General features: G+C 47.2%; 1 protein-coding gene across 1 annotated transcript in view; it reads right to left on the bottom strand.

Annotated features, from left to right (window-relative positions):
- LOC147668662 (transmembrane protein 131-like) overlaps positions 1–15322 on the bottom strand; it is a gene marked incomplete at its 3' end in the record, with an annotated part of 812034 nt that overhangs the window by 540425 nt on the left and 256287 nt on the right. The window contains exon 3 of the mRNA XM_086948537.1: positions 11728–11768. Within this exon, the coding sequence (XP_086804663.1) occupies positions 11728–11768 (41 nt within the window). The remainder of the gene's footprint in view (positions 1–11727; positions 11769–15322) is intronic.

Genomic DNA, 15322 nt, shown 5'->3' with positions numbered 1-15322 from the left:
GGAGGATGCCAGAGGTGTGCGTAGGCACCCCATCGCAGACCTGTGGTGTGCGGTAATGCGGAATAGGGGGGAGTCCACCTGAGGAAACAGACGGTACCGTTGAAGGTGAGGGAGGTAGCGAAGAAAAACTGGGTAGCTTCTTGCCACACATGTCGGACATGGGATGTACGAACTAGGTGACTCTCTGAATTACAGATGTAGGAGTTCACAATTGTGCCTGGAAGATGGAAACACACACTTAATCCTACTTTGGAGCTTTTGCCCAACGACATAGACAATATACAGTATTGGAAAGAGATCTCGGATGTATGCCCCTCCCTTATACACCCCCACTGCAATAGACATTCCGCTCATCATATAGCGATGGATGTGTGACGGACTGGCAAAACTTCAGGCCCACTATAGTATGGTGAAGAACCTCCTGAAGACACAAATTGATTAGAATTGATATTATAGGTTTGTTTTGTTATTTAAACTGCCACTACTACAAACGTTTCCTTTACGAACTGTTATGGAGCACTAAACTCTGAGGTGGGGCTTTGTGCAGCATCCTAATACATGGAAAGATGCCTCTGGTGTCCATTATTCTGGAGGGGAATAGGCGGTAGAGGCAAGGCAACTGTGGAGGCCAAACCACTGGGTGGCCACAATCAGAGATTGATGGAGGGGAGTGGGGGGGGGGGGGGTGGGAGTAGACCTCCTTGGGCTGGAGACCTGCTTGGCTTGAATGGTTTAGCCACTTGATGTCTTGAGACTTGTGATATTTATCCTTTAAATGTAGGTTGATGGTTAACGAGGGGGTCACCACTCCCGATTGTCGTACTGTCTAAGTCCGGTGGAATATATTCCTGTGATGTGCATTGAACATATTGTAAAGTATATTATAAAATACCAATAAAAACATTAAAAAAATAATTGGAAGGCTTAAAGAGGTATGATGGATTAAAAATCATTATCAGCATACATTAACAATACAAGTTTAAAAACCCCTAAAATAACAGTAAACATGTCTGTCTTCCTAAATTGCGCAGTCGAATCAGACAAATAAAATAAGGTTGGGCTAACATTCATCTTTGTTTCAGACAATTTACTGCAACTAAAAATCCATAAATGCACCCGATTTACCAAGATTAACTCTAACCCAAATATCCTCATGGAACCTCTGGATTAAAGATAGCTGTTAACTCTCCATGTCATAGTTCTCCATACTGAGCCTAAAAACAATTTGAGCTCACTTTGCAAAGGCATTTGAGTAATTCACTAGGTAACAATGTACATTTATGCCTAGAGGGAAACTCTTTGAAAACAAACAAGGCCATTATGTTATCTGCTATACGCAACTGTGCGCTAAATTCTGCTTGTGCTAATGGTATGTTCTTTTCTTTAATTCTGGACAGTAGATCATTTAAAATTAATATTACAAATAGTTTAATTTCGCAATCTAAAAGACCTGGAAAGCCTTTTTGTTGACGTTTTTTTACATAATGGAACTACCAGTACAACAAGTGCTAGTATCCTGTACAACAAAATAATTTTATATAAGTAAGAAAGCTGATCCACTCAAAATCCTGTATCAACTTTAAACTTGCAATATGTATAGGACTGGATCAAGCATTTAGAACGTTTGTTGCTGGGACAAGGATCTTTGCCGTAAAGGGATAAGTAATACTCAACCCACTGTTTGTTATAATATAAATGACGTCTTCTGCTTAACAGTAGCATTCAGTTTCATTCTATCTGCAACTGATATAGTGGGGAGGATTATCTTCTCCACATACATGTCAACCAACCACGGATCTTGAGGGTTTTCAGAGTAGTAGCACATAGCAAAGCTATTATACTGAAATGGTTATGCTAAGTGGCGCATTACTGTCCCTTTTTCAGTTTTCATGACGGGGATGGCTTGTAAGTAATCAGCAAGGAACAGTCCAGCCTTATTCACACACAAAATGATTCTGCTGCTTGCATTCAAATACAACAGCCTACAATTTTGCTAATACTCTGTTTAAATAAAAATCGTTTTTGAAAAAAAGACTTGCAAATTTGCATTATTAATGCGTTTATGTTGATTTTATCCACTGCGACACTTAACTTTGAATTGCATATTCACTTACTTCATCAAACCTTTCATTTCGTCTAAGAGCCATAAAAGGTTACAAACAGAGCATAAGATTCAATATCAATAAAAACATCATAAAAACTTCCTTTTCGCAATAGGTTATAATCAGCAATAAGTTACGATTAATATTTATTGAATAAAATAATTCCTGACACTTCTTTGTGTAGTATATGCTTTTCCAAGAACCAAATGGATTAACCTATTACATAAGGGTCCTGCATACTGATTAAAATTAATATGTAAATAAAACTATTTAATAACCAAAGCATAGAAATGTCATACGTCCCAATAACTATGTTTAGTGTATGAGACAGGGGAAAAGGTAAGACACTAAATGGGCCTTCTATGCCTTTTTCATTGGACTGGCTATCATAGACGGAAAATTATCTATAGCCTTCTTCCTCGGATTCCAGGCACAGAGCAAATAGCGCGAGACTGCCAGGGCTAATAATTTCCTGGTGTCGCTCTTGAGAAACCTTATTGCTTCCCTACAGTGTCTTACTCCCATGGATTTGAGTGTGGCTATCAACCATTTCTTGCAGGCGATTCTATATTGAGGGCAAAAAAGCATAACGTGCTCTACCAATTCCACAATATTGGGCAAAACGTGGAATTTGTGGGAGCCGTATCCCATTTCATAGTGTGGGTTCTCAAGGGCAGTATACCACACCTAAATAGGGAACGGTATGGGTCTGTTCGGTCCATACATGGCTCAAGACTGGGTATACATTTGTGGTTAAGGAACTGGCCAGTTATACTGTGGACCTGGTATACTTTCCAAATTTGCAGTACAGTTGCCCCCCCAGAACCGATTTCTTTTACTACTTGAGCATTACTTTTGGTAATCAGCTCTGGGGTATTCCATCCATTAGTCATCAGAACGGGAGTACTCTGGTCCCTATCATGAGACAGTAGCTCTTTCACGCAGTCCCTATAAATTACTAGTTCACTGGTGGGTTATGGCTAGTTCAATGGGGTAATAGGGATACTGGGGAGGGGGGTGGGGGGGTGGGGGGGGGGGTTAAAAAGGCCCCTTATGAACTTTGGCAACGTCTCTGCCGAGACGTAGCCCTAAATTTCAGCTCCATAAATTGCTGAGGCTACAGCTGATGCTCTGGATACAGTAATAACCGGTGACAAAGCACCTCCAGATTCAGCCCTATACTTTCTCCCTATAGCGGAGGTTTTTATTTGGAGGATGGTTTTTCATTTTTCTAAATTGAGGACCCCATGACTGGCTATCGCTTAACCTAACTCCCAGGTAATCAAAGTATAAGACTTTCTCAAGGGGGACCCCTTCTATAACATATTTTCTCCATACATTCTTTGAGGATGAATGGTCATAACTTTGGACGCCGAGGAGTTTAATTATAAGCCTCTCTCCTCACAGAAGGAGACATAGGCATTTAGTTCTGCTTGCTGTCCCTATTGGGGTATGTGAAATTAGCAGGGTGTCGTACGCAATCATCAAAATAGGAGTAGACACACCTGCTATTTTAGGGGCATCATGTTTGCAGTCTATCAATCTGCCTACTGCTATATTAATGTAGAGGCTTAAAAGGGTGGGGGCAAGGACACACCCTTGTCTCACCCCTTGATTAATCTTGATCTTAGCAAACACAAGGAAATGATGGATGGCGTGCTGAAACTTTCCAGACACTCACCCCCAGTCACAGATCTTGGTTGAATCCATAATCTTTTTGTAGCTCAATTCGTCACCTCAGTTCAGACCAAGCTATATACAAATCAGTCTTGACCCTGTGCCTTATGGGAACAGTCCAGCCCAAACTGCCAAGCCAGGTCTTCCCTGAACCGGAAACAAGCATCCTGGGACCGGTTTCTGGGTAACACCCTTCATCAGCCAGGCTAGCTTGAATCCAGTGGCAAAGTGAGCAAGGGACCCACGTCTGGGCATACCCTGCCAACTTAGGGCGAACAAAGCAAATACAAGGATGTTTGTTTACGGTTCCAGGAAGACCTGGCTTGGCAGTTTGGGCTGGACTGTTCCCATGAGGCACTGGGTCAAGACTGATTTGCATATAGCCATGAATGAACTGAGGTGGCAAAGTGAGCTAAAGAACGATGATGGATTCAACACAGATCTGTGACTGGGGGAGTGTCTGAAAAGTTTCAGCTCTACGTCCATCTCCTTCTGTTCTTATCCGACAAATCCCAAGCATTATTCCACCTGACCTTTGCAAATGTATTTGCGTGTAGGACTTTCAATAACCTTAGCTGGTCTGGGGGAATACCATACCCATCCAGTACATCCCATAGAGTTTCCCTTGGGACCAGGTTGAATGCCCCCCTCAGGTCGATAAATGCGACATAGATGGTCACGCTTCAAGGTGACATATTTCCAGGTTATCACATTGAAGAGGAGGTCCTGATCCATTATGCTGATCTTTGATCTGAACCCAGCTTGCGCCTCTTCTAGGATGTTGGTCTGGTCTATCCAGTCATTACGTTTGAACAGCACCTGCCTGCAGAACATTTTCTGTGCATTATCCAGCAGGCCGGTCTGTAGTTGGAGGGGTATGATATTTCTCCCTTTTTGTAAATCGGTATAATAATTGCTCCATGTCATGTGGGGGGAATAGAATTGCCTTTTAGGATGCTGTAAAATACAGCTTTCAGGAATGGCATCCAGATGTCTGGTAAGGACAAAAAAGGTCGCCCGGTTTGGCGTCCATCCCTGATGCCTTACCTTTTTAAATTTGTTTTACAGCTAGATGGGTTTCGGCTATAGTAAAATAAGGAATAATGTTTAATGTGGTAACTCTACTGGTCTCTGCATGGATTTAATTTCCCAAATTGGTACTCTTAACACCTTCGTGGGGACACACTAGGTTCTTTTGTTTCCAATGTCCCTTGTACAAGCCACTAAAGTGTCTGGTTTTATAGGTTGTTCCAGTTGATTGGCATTAGAGGAGTTAACAGATATAATTTTCCAGAAAGTCTTATGGTGTCCTTTTTCTAGGGCTTCAACCACTGTTCCTCCTCAGCTCTTTGGCCCTTTTTTATGGCACATAGCAGGCGAGTACAGGAGGGAGTTTTCTTTTGAAAAGCACCTCTTTTCTGCTTCTTCACAAAGCATGATCTTAATGTACCCATAAGTTCAGAGTGAATAGAGGCAAAATTAATACTACCTATATTTGTAAAATCGGACAAAGAATTTTTACACGAAAAAATTGTATAAATAGGTCATGCTCTTGATATTCATCACCATGGCTGCCCATGTAATAATCCTTAGATTGGTTGTGGGGACTATAGGAGACTTGGGGGGCAGATGTAGGTGGCCGTTTCAGGCCATTTACCGACCGGTAACGGCCAATTTTGGCCGTTACCGATCGGCAAATGGGTGACAGGTATGTAGGGGGCATTTTTATACCGATTCGGTAAAGTTACCGATTCGGTAATTTTACCGCATCGGTAAAATAAAAATTCGGTAAATTTACCGAATCTGAGGCACCCAGATGTAGGTGGGACTCTTCTGAGTCCCAGAGGCCTTACCGAATCGGTATTTTACCATCAAATCCAATTTGATGGTAAAATACCGATTCTGGTGTGCATGCACATGTGTGCATGCACACCTTTGCCATGTGACAGGCAGACCTGCCCTTAGGGCATGTATGCCTGCCACATGGCACCCGAGCCCGTTTTGGGGGTGCCAGAGGGTGTCAAAGTGACACCCCCTGCACCCTTGTGAAAATCGGTATTTACCGATTCGGTAAATACCGAATCGGTAATGCCCATTCATTCCTATGGGCTTCAAAGCCCATAGGAATGAATGGGCATTACCGATTCGGTATTTACCGAATCGGTAAATACCGAATTTTTCCGATTCGTTATTCCAGCACATCTGGAATACCCACATAGCCACCCCTCAGATTTACCGATTCGGTAATTAAGAATCGGTAAATCTATTTTACCTACATCTGGCCCTTGGTCACTACAGATTCTAGTTGTACATCGGCAAACGCAATCATAGAAAAGGTTGCGCTTAGAGCCTGGTGCAAAAGTTACTACTTGTGTAACAATATATCTGTAAGAGACATTAGTTAGTGAAAGATTCCTTACCTTAGAATATCCCCAGGCGTCAGACTGGATCTGGAAAATTTTGCGTAGCAAAACACCTGCGCGCCGGCAGGCGTCGTCCGCGGCTTCGCGTCCGTCGTTAGCACCAGAATGATTCATCAGAGTACTTAGACGCCGCCCATGCGCGCTGATGTCAGTTCTGATACACAGCTTTTCCGCGCCAGATACGCAGAGCCAAGATAGAACCAACACTGGTGTCGTGAAACTAAGGCCCTGAAAGGGGATGACCTTAACCCTAGATATCAGTTCGCAGATCGGGGAGGATGGGTGGGTCGGTAAGGAATCTATCACTAACTAATGTCTCTTACAGATATATCGTTACACAAGTAGTAACTTGTGCATCTGAAAGAGACACGTTAGTGATAGATTCCTTACCTTAGAATAGATACCCAGCAATACCAACCCCGGAGGTTGGTCTGCGAACCAATAATCACACCAGAAAGTCCTGGAGGACGGAACGGCCAAAGAAGCCATCCCTCCGGACTTGGCTGTCCAGGCAGAAGTGTCTTGCGAACGTGTGCAGCGAGGCCCACGTAGCTGCCTGGCAAATGTCCTGCAAGGGCACTCCTCGGCCCAGGGCAGTGGTAGTAGCCGTGGCCCGAGTGGAATGAGCCCTCAGTCCAACAGGGGGTTCCTTCTTAGCCAAGGAGTAACATGCCTGGATACACAAGATGATCCACCGCGAAATGGTCCGCTTGTGCACCACCTTTCCCTTCTTAGCGCCCACGTAACCAACAAAGAGTTGGTCATCCACCCGGAACTGGCGTGTGCGATCCAGATAGTAAGAGAGCGCACGTTTTGGGTCCTGATGGTGGAGCCTCTCTTCCTCTTTCGAGGGATGCGGAGGCGAAAAGAAGGTGGGCAAGGTAATTGACTACCCGATGTGGAAGGCCAGGACAACCTTGGGTAGGAAAGAGGGTCTTGTCCGCAACACAACCTTATCCGGATGAACAGAGAGGAAAGGAGGTGAAGAAGAAAGAGCCTGGAGCTCACTCACTCTCCTGGCAGAGGTGATGGCAACCAGGAAAGCAGTCTTCAATGTAAGAAGACGGAGAGGACAGTTATGGAGCAGCTCAAAGGGAGCACACTTTAGGTAGGTAAGCACAAGATTCATGTCCCACTGGGGCATCACGAAAGGAACAGGAGGGAACAGGTGTGTGATGCCCTTCAGAAACCTATTTACAATCGGGGACTTGAACAAGGAAGGCTGATCAGGTAGCTTTAAGAAGGTTGAAAGGGCAGAAAGGTAGCCCTTGATAGTGCCCAGAGCAGAGCCCTGCTGGGCAAGAGAAAGAAGGAAGAGGAGAACCTCAGAAAGGGGTGCAGAGAGTGGATCCACAGCCGTTGCTGTGCACTATGCCACAAATCTGTTCCACCTGCAGGCTTATACCGACTTCGTGGAGGGACGCCTGGCTGCCAGAATAACATTACAGACTTCGGGAGGCAAGTCAAATGGCCTCAACTGTCGCCGCTCAATCTCCAAGCTCGTAGGTGGAGACTGGACAGGTTCGGGTGGAGGACCGTCCCCTGCTGCTGCGACAGAAGGTCCTCCTGAAGAGGCAGACGAATCGGGGGATCGACTGACATGCTGAGTAGCTCGGGATACCAGTATCTTTGTGCCCAGTCCGGAGCCACAAGGATAACCTGGGCCCGATCGAACCTGATCTTCTTCAGCACTCTGGGAAGAAGTGGTATAGGCGGAAAGGCGTACAATAGACCGCAACTCCACTCGCGACGAAAAGCGTCTCCGAGCGAGTGCCGCCTTGGAAACTCCAACGCGCAGAACTGATGACATTGCGCATTCTCTTCTGTGGCGAATAGATCTAACCAAGGCTCTCCCCACTGCTGAAATAGGCTTTGCGCAACATCCGAGTTCAGACGCCATTCGTGATCCATCATGCACCGGCGGCTGAGTTCGTCCGCCCTGGCGTTCAGGGAACCTGCCAGGTGTTGAACCACCAGGATCACGCCTTGATGTTCCAGCCACTGCCAGAGGTGCAGAGCCTCCTGGCATAGGGTCCACGACCCCACCCCGCCCTGTTTGTTGCAGTACCACATGTCGGTGGTGTTGTCAGTGAACACCTGCATTACACTGCCCCGACAGAGGGGAGGAAAGCCTTCAGTGCAAGTCGGATCGCCCGCAGCTCCAGAAGGTTGATGTGGAGCTGGGACTCCGCCGGAGACCAGAGGCCTCTGATCTCCGCCTCTGCCATGTGGCCCCCCCAGCCCAGGAGGGAAGTGTGTCACAACTACGTGCTCCGTGTGGGGTAGGGAGAGGGATCTGCCACTGACCCAATCGCGGTCCGTGAGCCACCACTGCGACTGTCTTGAAGTGCCCTCCGAGATCAAGACATGGTCGGACAAGTTGTCCTGATGCTGGGCCCACTGAAACTTCAGGTCCCACTGCAGAGCCCGCATCCTTCACCGGGCGTGATGCACCAGAAGGATGCAGGAGGCCATCAGCCCCAGAAGCCGCAGCGTCAACCTGACCGAGACTCGGGATAAAGGCTGAAAGATCGGAATCATAGCCTGAATAACCCGAACTTGCTGTTCGGGAGGATAAATCCTAAACTGCGCCGAGTCCAGAACCGCTCCGATGAAGAGGAGCTTCTGGGAGGGACACAGGTGCGACTTCAGCACCTTGATGGAGAACCCCAGCAGGTGCAGGAGATCGGCCATAATCTGGAGGTGGCTGACGACTGTCTGGGGCGAGCCCGCCTTCAACAACCAGTCGTCGAGGTAGGGGAAGACTGACACCCCTAACCTGCGCAGATGGGCTGCGACCACCGCCATCACTTTCGTGAACACCCGTGGGGCGCTGGTAAGGCCGAAGGGGAGCACGGTAAATTGAAAGTGCGCGTGGCCTACCGTGAACCTAAGGTAACGCTGGTGGATCGGCAGGACGGGGATGTGAAAATAAGCATCCTGCAAGTCCAACGCTACCATCCAGTCTCCGGGGTCCAGGGCAGCTAAGACCTGAGCCAGAGTCAGCATCTTGAACTTCTCCTGTCGGAGGAAGCCGTTGACGTTCCGTAAGTCAAGATAGGGCGTAGGCCCCCTTTGCCCTTCTTGGGTACCAGAAAGTAGTGGGAGTAACAACCACACCCTACTTCCGGCCCCGGACCGCGCTCGATGGCCCCCTTGGCCAAGAGGGCAGTGACTTCCTCTAGCAGAAGTTGAAAGTGATCTCCCGACACGCGGTGGAATTGCGGTGGCATGGCTGGAGGGGTCGCCTCGAAGGGGAGGGAGTAGCCCCTTCGGACGATTTGCAGCACCCACTTGTCTGATGTGACAGTGCACCAGTGGAAGAGGTGATGGCGAACCCTGCCCCCCACTGGCGTCACATGGCCTGAAAGCACGGACTAGGACGGTTTTGAGGCAGGTGCTGCGGGGAAAGGTGTGGACTTGCCTTACCGCGGTCCCCGACCGCCGCTACAGCGGTTTCCACGGCCGCCACCACGCTGTTGAACATTCTGCGGCACGTGTGGGGGCGCCCCTTCTTTGGCCACGAAAGGAGCGAAAGGCACCTGTTTGCTGGCGTGGGACCGAGAGGCCCAAGGACTTGGCCGTATCCCTGGAGTCCTTAAAAAGCTCAAGCGCATGGTCTGCCTTGTTGCCAAAAGATGACGGCCATCGATCAAACGGCATATCCAGAAGGGTAGCCTGGACATCAGCCGAAAAGTTGGCGGACCTCAACCAGGCGTGGCGTCGAACCGTCACCGTCGTTGCCATCGCCATGCCCAGTGAGTCCGTTGAATCCAGCACACACCGGATGGAATACCGTGCTGCATCTCGACCCTCTGCAAGGGCTTGGGCGAGTTTTGCCCGGGCCTCCTCCGGACATTGTGGCAGCACTTCCGCGACCGTGTCCCACAGGGTGTGGGTGTAGCGGCCCAAGAGGCATGAGGTATTGACTAACCGCAGTCCCAAACTCAGGGACGAGAACACCTTCTTCCCGAACTGTTCGTACCTCTTGGATTCCCGATCGGGCGGGCCGTCAGAAATGCGGTCTGGGAAGTGGAGGCCTGGATGACCAGGCTCTCGGGGGTAGGATGGGTAGACAAAAAGCATGGGTCGCCTGCAAAACGTCAGTAGAGGCTCACTGGAGCTTGCCTGCGGTTTAAGGACCTCAGTGAGAAGGTTAGTCCTCACGGCCACGACAGGGAGCTCAAGGTTTAGGGCCTTGGCTGCCCTAGTCAACACTACACTATAAGCAGCCTCCTCCTCCGTAGCCACGGTTGGAGGGGTGACAAATCCAGTGTCTGGCGAAGTGTCAATTACACTGGCCTCCCCAAGCTCATATGTCCAGTCCTGTTGAGACTGGCACTCCCGTGCCAGAGGGTCCTCAGACCCCTCCCAATCACCCTTGTCATCCATCTCCTGTAGTTCAGGATCAGCAGATGGGGCCAGTTCATGGAAATAGAAATGCCCAAAGGCCGTCGGTAGCGGCGCCCAGTGGCGCCGGACCGAGTGTAGGATCGGAGACGGCGCCCATAGCAGGCACCACGGGAGACACCCGCTGGGCCGGCGCCAGTGAGGTCGTGAGGTCGACCGGCGACGACCCGGATCCGGAAGCGGATCCAGGGAGGGCCTGCGGCGCCAGGGCCGAAGCACCCGATGGCGTCCGATCCGAAGCACCCGACCCGCTAGGCCCTCCAGCCGGGGCCGTTGGGCCCGGAGGCACCACGGAACCCGGCTGAGGAGGGAGGGAGGGACAATTCTAAAGATATACCAATTCAGAAGCTTGTGCAGATGACACTGGATGAAAATCAAAAAGTGTTTAAAAAATGGCACTGCCCAAGTTGGCCATTATGTTGAAGTAAAAAAGCATTTTGACAAAGTCAACAAGGTCAAGGAATATCCTGGATCAAAAGATGCTTCTGAGCATGCATGCTAAAAAATATGGCATTGAAGACCAAGTATTACAATACTTGGTCTTGCATTCAACTTATGTAAGAGCTTTAGCAAGCAGTGCTGCTAGAGTGTACAGGGTTTTATTAACAGAATACATTTTTGCTAGTCCAAGAAACATTACCAATGGAAATGGGCAGTGTTTGTATTTTCAAATAATGCTAGCTGAAGACAGAATGGTAACGAAGATGGATTCCTAGTGCAGGAAAATTGCTGAAATTATTTTTTACAAAGTGTGCTTTTTATCCTTCTTTATGATTTGACAGGCAATTGGCATCGCTAGCATATTAAAACGCCACAAGCCTTGCTGAGATTACAAGCAGGAGAAATTAGAAAGACTAAATTAAACTGAAATACGATTAAAAAATAAACTCAATGGAGAAACATCAAGAGTATTTAGTATTTCGCAACAGTAGTATATTTTTTTCTCAATTTTTTTGTAATTTTATATACAAACATTATGTAGTAGTTATTTATTTAACTGTAGATTACTTTCCCTACTTTTCACCCACAACAATTTTCTTTCCACCTTTGATGAAAAAGCATGCATGAACGGAGGTTAAAAACTGGTTAAACTGTGATGAAAAAAACATGCTTACCTTTTCTGCTGATATGAATTGAGGCCAATTGTTGTCTCAGTCTGTAAGAGAAAAAGAATAATGAACAATTTGAAGCATATTATGAACAAAAAGTAAAAACAAAAAAGTAATGTCGGTGCTCTTTAGAAGAGAAATCATAGCTTACACAGTCACCCTACGTTTTCCTGGCTAAGACAACATTAACCACATCAGCGCGGCGCGAATTTTCGCGCTGTGCTGAACGTTCTTAAGAACGGGCGTGGTCATGATGGAACGGTTTCGTCATAAGCACAGCCAAACCGGCGCTCATGACGGAACCGCTCCGTCATGAGCGTCGAAGGGGTTAATCAGAGCAAGGAACATAAAACCAACCATAGTGGTACGGTATTACGAGTCGTATGGAATGTATATAAACCTTTGAGGCTGAAAAAGCTCAATATTAATTTGTTTGAGGCGTTTTATATGGCACGAACATGACCTGTCTGGGTATCAGAGTACTGTGCAAATAGCAAACATCAAACAAGTTGAACAAACAAATGCAAAAAAGCAATAAGGAAGAAACAGTATAGGTACAATGTAACAAAAGGTTTAGTAGACTAAGGATCCAGAGGTACACAGGAAAATATCCCACTGAGTGACTAAAGATCTACTGTTGAAGGTATCTATTCAGCAACAGCAGGTTCACTTCTTTTTGTTGCACTTCAGTGGCTTCAACAATAAAATGTTAGCACTTCTTAGCAAACGACTCCCACCCGACACGATTGAGAGGTATGCATTACAGGGCTTTATCCTTGGATCGAAAATATCTGGTGGGTATATGCAATTTCATTTTCTGTTGGAGATAGCTGTGGCCTTTGCCTTTTAGGGCCATATATATGAGACAGCAGATCTTGATAATACTCCTGTTTTAGGTCGAGCCTAGCGCAGCGTGCATGCGCTGCTCTATGGGAGGATTCTTGTGAGCACTTTAAACGTCTTGTGTGTGTTTGACTCCTCCCACATATCGGATTGGCCTTTGCGTGTGTCTTTCAATAATAAAAGCACGCAAATGGCCAAAGGCGGGTGCATGTCCCACCTCTTTTGCAAATGTTCACTCCTACAGCGTTTTACTTGCGGGAGCAAGCAGGGGCACGCAGGGTGGCATCTGCATTCCTTGTGTGTCGGGTTATCTCCCTCCCCTCTTGCCACACATGTTGCAGAGCATCTCTCTGGGTAGCGAGGACTTCACCCCTCTAATGTTTCCGCTGCACGTCCCCACACCTACAGATAGGGCCAAGAACCATAGCGCCAGTAGCGCCCCGGTGTTTCATGTGCCATTTAAGCGCTGCACCACACTCAGTTGCATTTTACACTTGTACAGCAGGAAACCGCAGGCTTGCACTGATTCATGGGTAAGGGCCCCATTTTGTAGGAAGTCCAGACTTCAGTCTTCGATGCAGTTACTCCCATGAGCATCAAGTGGCCTTACTGAGGTAGGCTGAACGCTATAGAAGTGGAAACAAATAAGGACAAAGGGGTCCGTTTCACACGGTGCACCTGGAGAGTTAAGTCGAGGGTGAGGGAATAGTGTACAGGGCCTCATTCCTGACTGCTCTGTTCTTATCGATGCTCTATGGTGGCCGACTCTCCCTGTCCAGAGAGCGATCCTGTCTGTCCTCGTTGGCAGAGCGCCAGCAGCTCTGTTATAAAACAGCAGCGATCTTTTCCAACGTAGTTTGTAATGAGTGATCCGGTCTAGTGCCTTGAAATGACAAAAAATCTCCTCTTTGGTTTGAACGTCGGCTGCTCTGCGATGACCACCAACAGAGCTCCAGACTCCCCGGAGGTTCTAGAGAGCGGGATGGCCCAGGGCGGTGGGCAGCCAGAGCTCAGAGCCTCAGCTGATCCCTGCAAGAGTCATGCAGGCGTGAGGTGCGGGGCTCCAGGGCAGCTGATCACAGGTGTGCTGGTTCCACATACAGGAAATTTGGTCATTAACAGCAGATTACAGTTCGGTCCGATTACATCTGGTACCTAATTCTGATGGGACAAAGTGTATCTGTGTGTGTGTGTAATGTGTATAGTGGTTTTAGGGTCAAGAGATTTCTTAAGTTTTAGGGATGAGTTATTAATAGAAGTTTTTAGGGTTTAGTGGAGTATATTTTAATTGGGTAAAATATATTCTATAAGGGTTTTAGGTGTGCTTAATACATATATATTTTTAAAAAACGAGGTGTTGCCGTTTACCCAAGTAATTAACAGATGCATCCATCAGTGATTTTAGTCTTTAGCATTTAGAAAACGTATACATTTAAAGTCTTTTTTTACAAATATGGACAAAAAACGAGCTAAGAAGTCCGAATTCATTATAAATACTCCTTTAGTTCAAACTAAAGGTAATCCGATGAAAACATCCGATGTGATTGTGTGGGATGTGGTTTACAGCACGGATCACCGGTTCTGCGATCTACCTTACCAGTTTTAGGCTCCACTTGAAGCACCCGCTTTCCTTTTGGGCCACAAAGGGAGGATGCTTCGATCTTGTAAGCCGAGTTAGCCTTTCAACAGACCTCTTGAGACCCTGAACTCTTCCCGATCTTTAAATCCTGTGGTTTCCTGAGCCTTCAGCTTTTTATTCCCAGGTTTTAATACTTCAGCTTTGGCAGCAGTGCTGCTCGCCAGAGCGGCTTCCTGCTGGGAGGATGTAGACATGTAGCCACTGGTAGTTCTCTTGTGAGTTGTACCAAAAAATAAAAAATAAGGGTGGGGTCCGCCAATTTGTGGGATTGTGCCAGCATTTCGCTCCCTCTGGATCACTGTTAATCGGTGCAGGGAGGAGGTTGAAACTCTGGTGCCAGCAGCTTTGTCACATTCACTTTAAGGCTCCACCTTCTCTACTGCTATCTTTTGGTGTGTACAGTTTCAGGGAACTGCAGTGGCTTTGTCTCATAAGGCCGCATAGTTCTGCTGTTAGATGGGTCGAAGGTTGGCTCACCTATGTTATTTGTGGCAGACAAAACTTCAAACCTGTGGTGGGCGTGTGTATGTGTGTTAGTTAGTGTGTTAGTTATCGTTCACCAAGTCGGTAAGAATTTACATCCACAAGTAATTACGTTGTTCAGCTGGGTTGAAGCACGCCACAAACCATCTCCCAGCACAGTGTTTGGTGTCTTGAAACGCTTCTTCACAGCTGTTCTCTAGGCTCGTTCTCCGCAGTGCTTTAGAATTATGATCAGGATTTCAAGAGTAGATAGAATGTTGGCACGTGAGTTCCCATGCCCAGAAAGCGCGGAGCTTCTTGTGGTGTAATGGCTGTCTCGATGCTATACGTTTTCTTTATGTTGGTTTTGATCTTCAACTGCTAAAACATTTCTGTAGAATTAAATGCGACTTCATGAAGTGGCACTTTTCTTTGTGCAAAGTGAAAGGAGATGCATCCAGCATCTCTTTGTCCCACCCATGGCGCATAGCCTGCTTGTAATGTGCTGCATAACTAACACTTACAAGGTCCCAAAGGGGAGACCTATTAGCTAGGCCGATGGTGGTCTTACTGGCAACTAATGCAGGGACTTCAACGGATGGGGAACCAGGCGGGAGGTTGAGGACAAGCCTGGCTGCAGTATTTTGAACTACCTGA

Source organism: Lissotriton vulgaris, unplaced genomic scaffold (assembly GCF_964263255.1).
Source record: "Lissotriton vulgaris unplaced genomic scaffold, aLisVul1.2 SCAFFOLD_700, whole genome shotgun sequence".
NCBI classification, from domain to species: Eukaryota; Metazoa; Chordata; class Amphibia; order Caudata; family Salamandridae; genus Lissotriton; species Lissotriton vulgaris.
This window is presented reverse-complemented; position numbering and strand designations above follow the sequence as displayed.